The 17,402-nt window shown below is 32.6% G+C and overlaps 2 protein-coding genes across 3 annotated transcripts; one reads left to right on the top strand and one right to left on the bottom strand.

The window, feature by feature from the left end:
* Positions 1–5,513: 5,513 nt before the first annotated feature.
* LOC139526898 (myosin heavy chain, clone 203-like) lies at positions 5,514–10,731 on the bottom strand. 2 transcript variants are annotated; one of them, XM_071322059.1, is made up of 3 exons: positions 10,534–10,731; positions 8,247–8,318; positions 5,514–7,590 (listed from the first exon to the last, which is right to left on the bottom strand). In XM_071322059.1, the coding sequence occupies exons 2-3, from the start codon at positions 8,301–8,303 to the stop codon at positions 6,460–6,462; spliced, it is 1,188 nt and encodes a 395-aa protein (XP_071178160.1). In that variant the 5' UTR covers positions 8,304–8,318; positions 10,534–10,731; the 3' UTR covers positions 5,514–6,459. The 2 variants fall into 2 exon arrangements, with proteins under 2 accessions (XP_071178160.1, XP_071178152.1); XM_071322051.1 differs by having other exon boundaries at positions 8,121–8,318; positions 10,534–10,714.
* A 3,153-nt stretch (positions 10,732–13,884) lies between these two features.
* Positions 13,885–17,402, top strand: LOC139526890 (uncharacterized). Its single transcript, XM_071322040.1, has 3 exons — positions 13,885–14,065; positions 15,238–15,284; positions 15,897–17,402. Exons 2-3 carry the CDS (start codon positions 15,261–15,263, stop codon positions 16,863–16,865), a joined length of 993 nt encoding a protein of 330 aa, XP_071178141.1. The 5' UTR covers positions 13,885–14,065; positions 15,238–15,260; the 3' UTR covers positions 16,866–17,402.

Raw genomic sequence — 17,402 nt, 5'->3', positions numbered from 1 at the left:
TTTGGGTATACGTTAAGAAACAGCAACCCAACGACAAAAACATCAAAATTGGAGTGCGACATGCATTTTTCAAAAATAGAAAAGTGTATAAATCAATTGTTAATAAATTTAACAGAAACAGTAAAAATTCAACCATCCCAATCACCATATTTTCGAAATAACAAGAAATGGTACTCTGCATGCCATCTGCCGACGAGGTTCCTGAATTATGAAATGCGATGAGGTTAGTATTTTGTAGATCTAAACCTTACCCTTTTTTTTTTAATTTTTATTAGATTATATAGCAGACTGCCTAAGAATACACAATAAACACCCGTGAGTACAGGGAAAACTATGGAACGCCATGACTGCCTCATGTTAATGATCAGCCTTAATAATATATGCAGTGCTCACAACATTATATGCAGTGCTCCAAACATTATATGAAGTGCTCACAACATTATATGAAGTGCTCACAACATTATACGCAGTGGTTCAAACATTATATGCCGAGTGGTCACAACATTATATGAAGTGCTCACAACATTATACGTTTTTTGTTGATGAAGGTGATCAGTGTTCGATGATGGTGATGATGATGTTTGATGTATGATGAGATTGATGTATGATGAGATGGTAGTGGTTCAGATTCGGTAAACTTCGGGGGGTTTTATCGGAAATTTCCGAATACAGTCATAATTGATAGTGCCCCACAAACAAATTGACTAAACAGTTGTTGAAGTCATGTTATGATCTGTTATCAAGGCAATTCGATTGAAAACTATATCAGAAAAAAAATAACGCCTGCTATTGTCTGCAATTGGTCAGATATGATTTTATTAATTTATTGGAAGTTCATTCTGAGGAAAAGATGAAACTAAGAGGCGAATAAATGAACTAGTTATGTTCATCGTAAGAAATACGCATGGCATAATGTAAGTTAAATAATGAACATTTTAGTTAATGAAATATCTAAGGAAAATTTGTATGATAATTATATGCCTTGAGTTCATTTCCTACTGAAGAACTTTAGCAAGGTGCCACTTTATAGTCAGTACTCAGTTTTAAAAAGCTTAATTACCTTTTAAATAAAATAGTCGGCTTTCTATAACAACTAAGTGCCATATTACGCTAGCTTATATATGATATATCATGATAGAGTCATTATTGGCATCGATTTTCAGAATTTGGCATTTTTACATGAATAAGTATTTAAATGATATGGAAAATGCAGTTTAAAGCATTTCATTGTAGGTGTTTAACATAACTTTACATCAATTATTCCAATTTTTTACAAGCCTTTTTGCACGCCTTCTAAATATGACCAGCAGTCTTACATAGAGATATAAACTTTCATAAGAAATATTTACCTTTTCAAGACAAAGTTTAACATTTTCATTTATAGTTATAATCTCTTGACGAACCAACACCTTACCGAACACAACAGAAGAAACATTTAACATTTAGCCTGTACGACTCATGACCGAAGTTTCCTTTCAACGAAAATGTCTCGAAATTAAGGTAGGGTAGAATCCTAAATTTTCACATGGACATACTTCCTGCAAATTTTGCCGTTCTTAAAAGGAACGGCGTGCTTCGCAGTATCAAGCATTTACATCAGTTTTATTTTTTGTGGTCACCCCACCAAAAAAAACCCACATTTTTTATTGGTTTTGAGAAGTATTTATTAAGTATTTTTGTTCTTCAATGTCGTGATTATTTTTATTTGGATTTTGGCTTAAAGGTGTGTTAAAAACTGGAATTTTATGGTAAAGAAAACCTTCTGTGAACTACATTTGATCGCAGAGTGTTGAAATACTAAATTGTTTGGTACAATTTAGACATACGTGAAGCCAAATCAAGGAAATGCAGACTTTTCCAGGGAAGTCAATACATTTTAGAAAATCAAGTAGAATACAACTTTTCTGGTTTTGATACGATAAAAATACATGTTCACAAGTTATTATATCTAGCGTTATCGCTATTTTACGAAAATTTTCCTTTGATCTTGCCTGACTGATAATTTCCTTTCTTAGCGGGGTCGAGTGATATGAAAAATTATCGCTAAAAACTAAAGGGGCACGTGGCGTTGTCAATGAAATTGACATGATTCATTTACATGAAATTGACAACGTCATCATCACTGTGCTTAAACGGCTGTGGGTAACTTAAGTTACCCACAGCCCAAGATGGAGCCGCCTTGCGTCGGTTAGATACTTTTTTCTATAGAATAACAATACCACGAATGCATCAATTAAACAACTGAATTTAAAAGTTGTATTAATCGTTTAGGGAAACCCCTAAACTGGAAAGGTGATTAAATTCTACAAAATAAACGATCACAGCACGATTTTAAAAAACACTTAGGCTGTCCGTAACTTCAAAACAACTTGTCCGTAACTTTTTTCATCATACCAATAGAGATGTCCGTAACTTTCAAAGAATCGACATACGCGGATGTAATGTTTAAACTGATGATAGAGATTGCATCGAATACATATTCACAAAACGAAGTAGATGTCTAGTATGATATAATTCGTTGTATCGATGGAAGACAAAATTGGGAAAAATATGAAAAAATCACAATAAATCCGCAAAACTCGGGTCTCATTTTGTATAACGTCGGGGTACCCGAATCGCCTAGTTCGGAGGGTTGTTTACGATCATAGCAGATAAACTGTTGAAACATCATTGCTCGTTTTTATTTTTGAACAAGTAGACTACACTAGTATTTTTTACACATACATGTAGCATGTATATATATACTTACTGATTTTCTGCCAGCAACGACAAGGGTAGCGAGAATCCGGGATTTTGGAGGGGAACCCAAATTGCCCAGGCATGCAGTGGATAGACTATACGAGACTTAGTGCACAAATTTTTTCCGTCTTTTTGAAAAAGCCGAAAACACTTTCTCTCATCCCCACAAAAACAAATCCCATCAGCATTGACAGTAAAATAAAAGGGGTGTCAATCTGGACACACTGGGACGTTGCGCGCGGTGATATTGCGGCACCCTGGCCAAGATTTACAGTAAATGGGAAAACTTTAAAAAGGACATTTTGTATAAATGAATAAACCTAGTTTTACAGCTATAGCTGCATATTTCATTTGTATGCAAGTTGCATTAAATCTCAATTAACTGAATAAAACTAAAAGACACAATAGGTAAAAGTCAGTGACAATAAAAGGAAAAGAGCAGTCAACATTGTGTAACAATTCGACATAGTATATAAAAATATAAATAACTACGTAGGACAACAGGGTAATTTATTAGTCTAACAACCCCTGATAACATACAAAGAGAGAAAAAAAATATACTAGGAAACATATTCAAAAAAAGATATCTAACTGGTGGGATGTATAAATACCGAGCCGCGTCAAAGAGTATTCATCAAAATACACATAGAAAGAAACAGAGGTGAAGGTAAACCGCAAACATATAATTAAACTCAAAACATTAAAGAGTATGGAAAAGCCTTGGTCTGACAAGCGAAAAACGTCGATAAGACGCACATCAGTAAATAAAAGTTCAAACCATAACCAGGATGGAGTACCACAAACCCCACATAAAACTTCTGTGGTGTAAGTATGATGCGTTAATAAAATCACATTTGGTGGTGAATGAGTAGTATAAACGGCCGCGAAGGTTACAAATATGATGTTAATTGTCTTCTAATTGTTGAAATTATAATTCTTAAAAGTTTAAATCAAAAGTTACCCACATCTAAAAATAAAGTTACGGACAGTCTGCTTAGTTTCGATCAAAAAGTTACGGACATCATATGCATTTTTTAAAGTTGACCTTGCGCTTTAGTGAACTCTATATTAACAAATTAATGGTAATTGTTAGTCATTTCTTTATTCAATAATCCTATAAATATTTACATTATGCATGAAAAACGTCGCAAAAGGTGCATTTTGTATGAATTAAATATCAACGAGTTTAGAGTCCGCCATCTTGGGCTGTTGGTAACTTCAGTTACCCACAGCCGTTTAAGCACAGTGATCATAGGTAAAATAGCGATAATTTGACAGATTATCACTGGTCAATCTCAACTCGATCGCTTTTCTCACTTTCGCCGTTACGGCTCAAGTGAGAAAATCAATCTCGTTAAGATGGTCAAAGATAATCTAAAAGTAAAGTTCAGTGCGTTTGATACAAAAAATAAGCAGCCAGTTTGTGTTGTTCGTATAAAGAAATCTGATTAAAATTCAGATCTATCGGATCTTCTATTTGTCGTTTCCTTAAAGAAGTTATAATTATTGGGAAAAATGGTTTGCTATATTTGAAAACTCTACAATTACATTTGAGATAAAAAAAAAATAAAAATAAAAAATCATAACCTGAATTGTTCTATAGGAAAATCAATAAAAATTTCCTGAATTTTCAATATGTTTATTCTTTCGCATGAGAGAAATGCACTATGAAAGAGTTACATTTGGATTTTTTTTTTTAATTCTACTATTATTTTACCAATAGCAATTAAAAGTAGCAATCAAAAGTATTCTGAAGAGGACTCCATATATAGTCATTATTTAAAGGATATGGAACCAGACGTCTCCTATTACTTGGTGTAGTACCGGAGGAAGAGTTGATGAATGTCTATTTCTCCTTTATAGTTGCCGAGAAGTCCTGTTGACTACAGCTTAACGTCAAATATACTTGGTATAGTGGGGAAACAAATTTAGTAGTTATTCATGGAAAGGATAATCTGGCAGAATTCTGGACAGCAGGTTCATAATCAAGGACAAAAGCAATGATACGCTACCTCGGTTACTTTGTCAAAACATTTGGTGATTATTAGATCTATTTTCTATTTTTGTTTAGACAATAATGCGTATATGGAACCGTTCTATACAACGCAGTCTTGTCTTTTTTCTATGCCGTCATGTTTAGTCTAGAGTAGATGCCAGTTGTTTTGATAGAAAAACAATTCAAGTTCCAGTATTGTGGACTTTAGCTGCGTTTTGGACTTTAGATGATTTGCGGACTTTAAGGAGGTACACCACTAATTCATGGCCCCATTGCTTTCTATGTTAAATTCCTCCATTTCAAACAGGCACGCCTCCTTTATTTTAAATTCGAATAAAGTTGCAATCATTGCATGTCGAAGCAACACTTTATGGTGTCTTGTACTGAAAAAAATCAGCATACCTTTAATGGCATATAAGAAAGAACTGGTCCCCGGAACTTCGATTGTACCAAAACAGGTACTTCAGATCTGACAAACAGACAAAATGTACCCTCTTTTTAAAATTTGGTGCAGTGCAGTTATTTTAATATTCAAATTTACAAGTCAAAAAGTGTTCTACCAAAATTACCATTCCTTCAGCTTTCGTTTGATACCAAAAATACCCAAATATTCTACATATTTTGAAAGTTACACTCATGCGTAGGAACTATTTTGTGTTAAATATGTACTCCTTCTGGTATGTGCTTTCTGGCCGGGCCCGAATTAGTGGTGTTACACCTTAAATGTGCCACAAGCCATTTACATTCTTTATAAAATTTGCAGGAATATGAAGAGTACTTTCAGTTAATAAACATTTGTTTTACTAAAATACTTCAAATACAAATAAATCCAATTCAAATAGTACAAAAAGTATACACAGTTGATCATAGTTCTATATTTACCAGACCAGAAGTCCATTACTAGACTTCTGACCAGACCTATAAAATAACAACACTCGTCAATTTAATAACAGAGATTCTCGTTGTGAATAAAATAACAATATTGAGTCAATTGTTTATAAATTTATATTAAAATTCTGAAATGAAGCAATAACATTATCACAGCATTATCTATATCACACACTTTCTATCACAGACATTGAAATATTAACTCTACAGGTGGATAAACGTTTATAAAACTTTTGCTTTTACTAAATGTTGTTGGTGCAGTACCGACTGAAACATCATTTCAGTTCAGTCTATTTTTAAAGAATATATCATTTCTGATTTCTGTTTTCTTCTTAAAAATACCAAGTGCATGCATGACACACCAATGTGTATGGTCACTTAAAATGCTGCGTTTTTCTTTTCGTCAACCTTCCGAAATAACACATATATACCGAGAGAGTATGAAAATCTTTCCACAATTTACCGACAGAGTATTTTTAATGCAAATTTAAATGTAAAAACGACTAGTCTATGTATAAGTTAAAACAAAAAATAAGCAATCGTGGTATTTAAGTCAATTCGCCCGTTACACGGAGAGATGTCTATATGTTAATGAAACTGAACACGAATTTTAAGTAAATGCAACACACCTATAACTATTACAGAAGTTTTGCAAATACGTTTACTGTACAGTCGTACAAAAATGAAAGTGTGATGGCAATTGCACCCTTGATAAATAATGCAAGCGGGGAAAAATACAATAATGTGTACATATGTTAGGAACATAAATAAAGATAGATTCCTCATGTATGAACACAAGAATTGGCACAATAAAATCACAATCGCATTAAGAAACATCACTTGTCTGGTCGTCTGAGCTTTGCAGACATATTCATAGAACGTCTCGCACCTGCTGGAATCCATTTTGAACCAGCCGGTTGTTCATTTTCTAATGGAGGTAAATTACTTGAGTTTTTACTAGCACCTTTATTTATTTTCATATTAGGCATAGAAGAACGAACTGCTGGCTTCGGACTTCTTGGTGCCATAGGCAACCGATTAATGTCTAACGACTCTCGTTTTGTCGTACTTTCCCTAGAGTTAAGTAAGAGGTCTTTTATGTCCCGTACATCACTAAAAATTTCGTTATTTTGAGCTCTCAAGTTTTTCATCTCTTCGTATTGTTGTTTCATAACCTCACGCATGCGTTCGACTTCAAGACGCATAGCACGTGATGCCTTCTCTAAGTCGTCTCGGAACCGTGAGTTCATTTCTCCCTTTTCATATTCAAGATTTTTAATTTTAGTGTTTTGTTGTTCTATAATATGTCTAGCACGAGTCAATTCATTTTGCATAGAAACTAGTTTGTCTTTCACGGAATGAAGTTCATGTTTTAGTTTCTTTATTTCATCACTCTGAGATTTGTACAATGTATCTGATTCAAGGTGTCTTTTTTCTTCCCTAAGTTTTGATACCTTTTTATTTAAATCTTTCGCGTAATCTTCAGTTTGTTCAACAAGCGATTTCAATTCAGTAATCTCATCAATTTTCTCTAGTAGCTGTTGACTCTGCTCTTCCTTTTCTTTATTTAAATGTTTAATCCTATAATCTCGAACAGAAATTGATTCCGTTAGTTCACTAATTTCATGATCTTTTACTTTAAGAGCTCGGTCTTTTTCGTGAACAACTTTCTTTTTTTCTGTCTCTTGGTTTTTCTGTTCAACGTCAATTCGTAATCTCAAAGCCACTACTTGCTCCTCGAGGTCTTTGTTGACTTGCATCACATTCTGTAAAAGTTCCATAGCTTCAGTTGGTAGTTGAAAACTACCTATTGGCTCGCCCAGTTCTCCAATGTCTTCTGAATTACTTGTGGTTCCTGATAACGGCCTGGAAGAAGACTGAGGTGATGACACATTACTAGCGCCCTGATCTGCCTGTCGGTCTGTACTATAACCTTTTCCTGTTATCTTAAATCCGTTTTTATCGTCCTGAAATAACATGCAAACAATTCTAGCATTTACTATTGTTCTGGTATTTGACAAAGAGCACCATTGTTGTTCCTTATAGATTCGTTTTATTTGATAGTATTATAAAGTTTGCTGGTGTCCAATTTGTTCTGTGTCATAGTGTGTTTCTTTAATGGTTTTTAGAAAAAAATCTATCCTGTATGAACTATTTACTACAATCTCCTTTTAAGCTTTACCACAAATAACAACATTGTGTTCTAATATAGGATTGAACTAAGGTTTTGTAAGACGTAGCCGCTGCCATATTTATATGAATTGAAATTAAAAAAAATCATAAAATAATTTTATCCAAAATTAAATCATGCCATACTCTTTATGTGCCGGTCCTTTGTCAGGAGCCTATAATTTTGTGGTAGTCTTTGGTTGCTGTCTGTAATGTTCCTTTTACGTTATTTGTTTTATCATTAATAAGACCGTGGATCTTCTCGTTTGAATTATTTTACATTTGTTATTTTGGGAATTTATAGTTTACATTGAGGTATAGGTTTTACCCGCATGTTGACTTGTTGAAGTCCGTGCGGTGCTTTGTAGTTGCTTGCTTCCACTTTAGTTGGTCCCTGGTTGATAGTCGTATCATTGGCAATCATACCACAGCTATTTGCTTTTATAAAACAAACCATTTTCGTGTCTTTCTTTGGTCTGTGTGGTGCAATTGTCCCACCTCCAGTCGCCATCACTGATTGCTTGACCTAAAAAAAAAAAAGAATTATTGTTCTTTAATGTCTCAAAATAATCGCTATACGTCCTTATATCTTCAAGAAGATCAGTTTTATTGTGTATTTGAAAATATTTCATTCATATTTCAATCAATTTCAAAAAGAGTTCTCCATTTGTAACCACTCTTTTATTACTTTTTTCAAATAATTAAGTATGATAACTCTTGAACGGTTCAAGCGAAAAAAAACGAGAACCGCACTAAACCTAGGCCTGTCTTCATTGGACCAGAACATTTAATTAAAATTTCAATTAATTCCAAAAAGAGTTTCTCAATTTATAATTCGGAAACCAAATTATTATTATTATTTTCCCAACAATCAAGCACCATGACTCTGACTCGGTATAAACAACGAAAATCGAACTGTAGATCTGATTACATGTCTTAAATGGTCAAAAACATTTCAACAAAATGTCAGTTTATTGAAGAAAAAAAAGGTTCTCTATTTATTATCTGGAAACCAAAGTCACTATAACGGACTATCAGCTAGAAACACAGGCGGACGGATGGACGATCATGGACTGAGACATGATGATTCCTACATATGATACCACCGACTGCTGAGCGATGGCATTTAAAAAAAAGGATAAAACGGAGCGATGAAAATTCATTACAAATTAAGTCAAATGAATTAAAGTTGAACTTATCACCTTATCACTATCACCTACAATAATATGGAAGTGGTTAACTTTCCATCGTGTCAATTTCATTGTTATTTAAATTACATTTAATAAACATACAAATCAATGTTGAAATTGAAAATTATAAATTGATAAAAGAAACGCTTAGAAAAAGCAGTGTAATCTTTAAATATTTAAATATCTACAATGAATAAAAATCATTCGTATTTGTAAAGTACTTGGTATTTAATTATTATTGATAAAATCTCAGATTGGACAGCAGATAAATGCATATCTTTGTCCATGTAAAGTCGGCCGTGTTCTTCTTTTCATGAGAACGAAATAAATGACTGACGTGAATGTAGGGATGACGACGCACCCTCGAAGTATTTTGTATTTTCTGTGTAATGTTTGGTAGAATGTAAGATTGTTTACAGTTACTGGTTTTATTTGAAAGAACAAATAGTTTGAATAAATATTGAGTATCTAAAAACTCTCTCGAAACCGTCGTCAACTTGTTCCGCTGAGCATATATGCTTTATCAGTATGTAGTAGATTGAAACTTTGTGTTTGATTTAAGTAATGGCATGTAATTAAGATTGATATTGCATGTTTTTATAATTGTTTGACTAGTATTTGGGTTTGTTATAATGCCCAAATACGGTATTGTACTTTTTACAGCCTGTCCATCCGTCCGTCCGTCGACAAAGTTGTCGTGGTCGTCAGCTTGAGACCTCAGTTCATTTTTACGTGAAATTTTTAACTAATACATAAATCATATTACTTTATTGACCTTGATTTCAAAGTTTTGATATATATAATGGTCATATGATGGTGCTACCGGGTTATGGTATTCTATGACACGGCGACGCATTCTGGTTTTTCTCTATTATAACATAACTTTAGAGTCCTTTCTCTGTATATTTTTTTTAACGAGGCTGCTACTACAAAGACATGAAAACCCTTCTTTAAGTAATAAGTTAAGGAATAGTTGTGTCTCATTGGCACTCGTACCACATCTTCTTATATCTATATACTTCTTGATAAAACACGCGAGAATTGCTGACATGATCGTTTCATCTTTTTAATATTTTCTCTCTTTCTGATAACATTTTAATATTTCTTGCTATTTAAATGTAAGTTTTACATGGCAAATACATTTATTGGGTGACTTAAACCTTGAATTGATAAGAATACAATAAGACAAGCATGTTACCTCACGTCTGACACTCTTTATCCTTTAAATTGTATGTAATTGTATATCTAAACGGATTTAAATATCAACATAAAAATCAAACTTTTGAATAAATCTTAAATTTTGTATTGTCACCATGTAGTTGTAAAAAATCATTAATAATAAGAGAGAGTTAAAATAACAGTTTTCAATTTTAACAATTTTTTTCTTCAATATACGTTTATATACGCTAGAGTTTTTAAGGCGTATATTAAAGTAGGCTGCACTTAAATTATTTTAATAGCCAAGCCTTATATCAAAGTACATATACAGAATGACACAATAATGGTGAATTTGTGTTATAAATGCAGATGCATTGTTTTAAAATATCCTACCTCTTCTTCAAAGTTTACATCTTTATCCAAATATGTACTCTTTTCGGACGGTTTACATATCAATATCCGCCATTATGAACCAGTCTCGATTTCAGTTTCGGGATATTCCGAGCAGTAATCGATTCGGAATCATTCCTTTATCGTTGATGTAGTCTTGGACACCAAAGCTTACTTTGTTAAGTGACTAAGATTAATCTTTACCTGAGTTATCGAGCAATTCTTTATGAAATTTAAATGTATGTAAATAAATATTGTGTAAACATTTTGAGAACAAAGAAGCAGAAAATTATCAATATTAATAGCTAGGCAAGGGTAAATGACAAAAACTTTAAAAAGACTAAAAGATTAATGAAGTATGAATTTAAAAAGCTATTGAATTCATAAAAGAATAAATAGGGACTTTTTTACAACTTTGCATCCTATGTTTAGAATGCGCAAATGGTTTTGTTGTATTAGTTACGCTATACATGTACGTTTACAAATTACTTGACTGACTATTTCAGCGGAAAGTTAGTACATGAGCAGACAAGTACACTGATAGCATTTATGTGATGACGTCACATGAAGATCATTATTGTGTTTCTGGCATATAATGCTATCTTTCATTGATAATTTTTCATTTTATGTCAATTATGATAGGATAAAATAAGAAGTATATATATGTTTTCAGTACGAAAAGGAGGCATATTTGCAACATGCAGCCTAACATATAATTTACATGTAGTTTGCAACCTATAGAACGAAAGCATTAGGGTATATGGATGCTAAAGTTGGTACTTCAATAAACTATTGGACATATTCAGGACGAATTAATATCAATATTCTAAAAAATGAATCACAAACACTGCAGGAAATTGATTATTATATTTACCTATACCTAGAACCTTATGTAGCATGGTTTATAAGGTCCCAGAAAAAAAATACTAAAAACTACTAAAGACTAAATCTTAAGATGTTATAATTAACTTCATACAATAAACACAAAAGCAGGTTGTTGTGCAACGGTGATGCCATTTGGTCCTGTTTGTGTTGAATTTGGTAGAATAAATTTATGCCAATTTTGACGTCCGTAAAAAACGAGTATACCCTAAAAATATATTTGTTGTCTAGTCCCTTTCTTAATACAACACCTTATGATAACAACCATTCAAGTTTGTTTGAAATTTTAGCTGGAACTTATTTGGAATACGAATGTAGGATTGGTTATATTCTTGATGTCCCCCTCTTTATTACTGTAGAAAATTACGTTTTGATAGATTACTTAGGAATTATTTAGAAACGAAAATTTAATCCTGCAATCAAAGTTTACCTTAAATGAATTTGGTTTTTATTTTAAGGTCCTGCTGATCACATAGCTTCTAATGTGTGTGGCTTTCATGTGCAATGTTTGAGCGTACTGCATGGTTATAACTCAAGATACTCGATTCGGAGACACTGAATTTATGAAAGTTTTTTTTCATCATCTATACAGACTATTTTTGCTCTTACCTTGTCTGGATACATACTTCTGAGATCATTTCTGTTGAAAGACATATCAGAAATATCTTTCATTGTTGATGTTTAACTAAATATATAGTCTTTCCCTTGATGCTGTGTCTATGCTACTTGTAAATTTTGAAGGATACTGCAAACTAACTTTTTCTGTGACATTTATACTACTTTGATATATAAATACCCTAATCAAAATTACCTAACCATACAATTTGTCAGATCATTCCTTAGTTAAAGAGTCAAAGTCAACATGTTCTATTGACACTTTGTTATATCAATTTCTCATAAACAAAGAAAACCAGTCTGCAATAAAGTAACGTCTGGTGAGGGTTTCATTTAATATTCATAGTTTGACACTAGTATATTTAAAATCCAGTCAATTAATAATACATTACGACATAAAATATATCTATCTATAAAGTTAACTTAGTGTGAAACTAAAGAAGAAAGAAGTAACCAAATGGTCATTCCTCTCGACCTATATCTTATTTATAGGTTAATATAGTTATTGGCTCTTGCAGGTATCGTTTATATCGCTATTTGGAAATAAAATAAAAGTCCTTCAGCTGGATCTCTTAGTGCGAAAAGGCTCTCAACGGATCTCGTTGACACATACAAAATTACCACTGTGACATTTCTTTTTTCTTTTTTTTTTACATCGAATGTGACCTTGAGAGGTTATTCCGGTGTTATGTTGCCGCAGAAATCATCGTAGTTCTGCACACACCTGGCGCTTTAGACTGATAACAGAACGCATTTCGTATGGATACGCGGGTATAATCGAGGACAAAATCACATTTCTTATCGCTTGTAATACTCATGAACATATTTTTTAAGAACATAAATAAATAATATGAAAATGTTTTGTCGCCGTGAGAAATATATAATATATAATTATATATACAAATCATGAATAACTATGCACACGTACCAACTTTTGAAAATTGTGTTTGCGGAGGAATATGTCATGTATTGAATAATTGTACGATGTACCAGGGACATACATAGCCAAGATATTCTGTTCTCAGTGTGTACATATCTGTCTGGTAGTTTTCATATTACCATCTGTCATTTATTCATCGTCCAACAATGGTAACTTGCGGTCATCCGATGTTCAGTATTTCAGTACTTTGATTATAATCAGCATGCATGTAATGTCGTGTAATAAACGTTTTACGTTTTTATAAACGAGGCGGACACGACGTCTATCAATCAATCAATCAATCAATCAATCATCAACATTTAGCAGATATTTTTGCACACGTGACAATATAAATTCTATCTCGTTTTATAAATTATTTTTCAATTTCGACACATTTCTTTTTCAAATGGATGTGCGTGAAAGGACGTCAAATAGCCTAAAACGAAGTTCTATATAAAGATTTTGACTGATACTAATGTAAATCCGTTCAGAATCGATGATGATCAATAGTTTCTTTTATATTTATATTCTTTGAGTCCAACTTTCCAGCCTCCGGGTGCGGGATTTTCTGGCTGTTTTGAAGACACATTGGTGGCCTTCTGCTGTTTTCTGCTCTTTGATTGGATTGTTGTCTCTTTGACACATTCCTAATTTCCATTCTCAGTTTTAATATGTATTTTAAAATACCCTCTGAAGACAGTACAAGTTTATTAAGTTTATTCAAATAATTCTCTCGTCAAGACAAGACATACATTGTTCCGTTTTCTTTTTAAAATACTATCTTGTTATATGCGTGTACTGTATTGACTTTTTTTTGTTTATCGAAATTACTTACAGAATTCACTTTTAAATAAAGATAAAAACCAGTACCTAATTTTCTATTCAATGGTACACAAAATTTAAAGATTACATTTATTGGAACATATCCAAGTTGAACTAAATGATACATATATTAAAGTAAAATATACGTTACATCTACACAGACCTAGATGTAAACCTATCATTTAAAAAGTATTTGTTTGTGCGAAATCGATAACTTTTTTTTTTTTTTTTTTATTAATTAACTCCTTGAAACAAAGAATGGCAAACTTATGACAAAGGAATATTCCCACTAAAAAGGTGAGTTGCTGTATATTGATAAATATGAATTTTGTGTTTACTTATATTTTGTCAATGCAGGACGATCAATCAATTTTAAAGTTTTTTTATATTGAATTATGAAATAGATACTATAAATTTTTAAAGAGTATTACGGTTTTCTACGTTGTTATGAAAATGATTCTAACAAAATGAGACATCGTCACTTGAGATCAGTGCACCGGTTGGTCATTTTTGAATACAATTGTTAATATGTACTTTATAAATAACTTATATGTTTTCACAAAAGTCATTTTTAGTTTTAAAAGAAAGGCAAAAGATACCAGAGGAACATTCAAACTCATAGATCGAAAATTATCTGACAACACCATAGGGAAAAAAAAGCCAAACAGACAAATAATAGTACACAACTGAGACACAACATAGAGACCCAAAGACGAGCAATTTTTGACATTTTCTTTACATATATAATCGCAGAACTTTGGTTATTGTACATATAGTAATTTTATATTGTGTTATCATGTTTTGAAAACTTTTGCAATTCGATCTGTTTACATATATAAGTGTTCATTGAATCTCTTATTAGAGGAAATAAAGATATGAATGAAGGTTAAAAGGAAGTAAATATAGATCGCTGGCGCCACCTAGATTTTACATCCAAGATAATAGGTAGAAGTAAATTTATTTTCTGCTGCCTTGGTAATTAGAAATTAAAATTGAAATAGTGAGAAATGAGTGTTGGCCATTGGTGTAGAAATAGCGAGAAATTTAGAGAAAACTCTCTAAGACTAGCAAGATTTTCTGTGCCAAATTAAGCAAGGGGTGTTCTTCATTCATACTATTTCGAAAATTCCGGAACCGTTGAATACCCTTAAAAAATGCCATTTTTCTATCAAAAAAGCTGCGGCACCATATGTGTTTGACCATTGCAATTACACCCAAAGGTGTTGATAATTCAGAATTCGAAAAAAATTTTAATGGATCTTTGATAGTGAAAAGGCAGGACCAAATAAGGCTACCATTGTCGCCTATGTAAATAATTACTTCCTTGTAACCTGAATGAATCATCTGCGAAACGAATATTTCGTAGCGGTCAACCTATAAAAATGAACATTAATACGATACTAAAAGGCTGGATAAAAACAACGCTTCGACTATTATTGCAGAAAGCTGTACATTTTCAAATTTTCTAGGTAACTAAATAGGCGAGCGAAGTATGTCGTCAACAACTAAGAGAGAGGTAAGATCATAGGAAACTGCTAATTTCAATCTTATGCCGTTTTATTTCATCACTTTTACAAAAAAAATATTTCGGAAGGGGGTTTCAAATATAAACATAAGAAGATGTAGTATGATTGCCAATGAGACAACACTTAACAAGAAACCAAATGAAACTATGTGTCACCGTACTGCCGTCAACAAAGCCCTCACTGCACAGTCAGCTACAAAAGGCCCCGAATTGACAGATGTAAAGCAATTCAAACGAGAAAACTAACGGCAAAAAAATATATACAAAATAATTAACGAAAAAAAAAAAATGTTGCACAGCAACAAAAGACAACCACTGAATGACAGGCTTCTGACTTTGGACAAGAATACACAGAATGTGACGTGATTAAACAAGATTGAAGTGTTAACAAAAAAAAACCGATAGGAAAAAATGTAACAAATAGAAGTACAGCCCTCAAGATTGTGCTATAATCTGAATTACTATAAAATATCTATATCATGTATATGACGTCTGCTGAAAAATGACATTAGTGATTATACAAATTCCATTACTTTTTTTAAAAATAGATCAAAATGACTAGTAATCATTTGTAAAATTCGCATGTAAAAATTGTATTTACAGGAGCCACAAAAGTTATCAATTCAAGGGCTTTCTCTACCAAAACATGAAGAAAAATCTTTTAAGGACAGATTTGGGTCTTTTGTTGGATCGGAGGATGAATCCGATACAATTCAGCATTCTTTGATTGAGCAAATAGTCAACATGAACTTGGGACTCGAAAAACAAATAGAAACATTACGTTTAAGACTTGACTTTGGAAGAAAGCATCACCATGCTGCAAAGGAATCTGAAAAACTTTCTATGGAATCCGAAATTAAAGTAAAGACAATCAAAATTGATTCTCTGAAAACAGAGCTGAATAGCAAGGAAAGTTCTTTGTCACAGTTAGAAGAAGACACGGATGACAAACGTGGTAAATTGGCTGAAATTCAGACTCAGATTAGTGAAATGAAGCAGAATGTCGATGCTGCAACCACGTGGTTAACGGAAATTCAGAAAGAAATAGTTAACCTGGAATCCGAAAACAGACAGTTGGTGTCCGGTGAAGCTTTTGAGAAAGCTCAAAAAGACATTGTCATTTTAAAAAACGAAATTTATACTTTTCAACAAAATATAAAAGTAATGTCGAAAGAACTAAATCGGGCGCGAGAAGTTGTTGTTTCCCAAGGAAACAGTATGAAAATTCTTGAAACAGACAAACTTAATATACAGGTTAAATTTAAAGAAGATTTACAACGAATAACAATGTCTGTACGATTTGAGATAGAACGCATGCGTGATATTATGCAAAACCAATGGAGCGAGATGAAATATCTGAGAGAGCAAAATCATACTGTGCGACAAGATGTAAAGGAAATCAAAAATTTGTTGACACTTGCGCAAGCTCAACCAGATTCTAGCCGTCTTGCAAAGAGACAACCTGAATCAACTTTGTCATCTTTTCCACCAAGCCGAAATCCAACCCGGAAACCATCTCATCCTCCCTTGCCGGCATTGTCGCCAAAACGAACGTTCGTTCATAGAAAATGATATTGCATCTTATTGCCTGCTGTTTAAAAAAACTTTTCTAAGTACATCACTTGGCATCTGATAGTAACATGCGACTGAAACAACTTAGGAAACTGAGTTCTAAGAAGAGATTTCTCTTTCCTTGTTTCGAGTTTGTAACAAATACGCGAACCCTTGAATTTCATTTGATGATACTAATTGAACATGACCGAAATATTACTTTTGTAGTTTAGATTGCAGTTAAGTCAATTTGGTATACATTTTTTGCACATGGAACGTCCATAATGCCAGTCTTTCAAAGTTAAAATGTGTATCAAATATATATTGACTTTGCCCAATTGAAATGTTCAGACCAAAACCGAGATTGGTATTTCTTGGAATACATCAATTGCTTGGTCAATTTGTTATTCCAGATATATGAATTATGTTGGGTAAAAGTACAAATATTACTAATGGCCAATTGATCGCGTTTTTTTGGGAGATATCTTTGTTTTTTGTTTGTTTGTAAATGTATTTAAATCATATTAACTATTTGTCATAAACCATTAACTTGGAAAA

Source organism: Mytilus edulis, chromosome 1 (assembly GCF_963676685.1).
Source record: "Mytilus edulis chromosome 1, xbMytEdul2.2, whole genome shotgun sequence".
Taxonomy (NCBI): Eukaryota; Metazoa; Mollusca; class Bivalvia; order Mytilida; family Mytilidae; genus Mytilus; species Mytilus edulis.
Note: the sequence above shows the minus strand (reverse complement) of the source record. Positions and strands in the feature narration are given on the sequence as shown.

Coding starts and splice junctions, on each gene's coding strand:
- LOC139526890 (XM_071322040.1), top strand. CDS start 15,261: ATGTCGTCAACAACTAAGAGAGAG. Junction 15,285..15,896: donor CGTCAACAACTAAGAGAGAG/GTAAGATCATAG, acceptor TTGTATTTACAG/GAGCCACAAAAGTTATCAAT.
- LOC139526898 (XM_071322051.1), bottom strand. CDS start 8,303: ATGGCGACTGGAGGTGGGACAATTGCACCACACAGACCAAAGAAAGAC. Junction 7,591..8,120: donor TTCAACAAGTCAACATGCGG/GTAAAACCTATA, acceptor ATGTTATTTCAG/GACGATAAAAACGGATTTAA.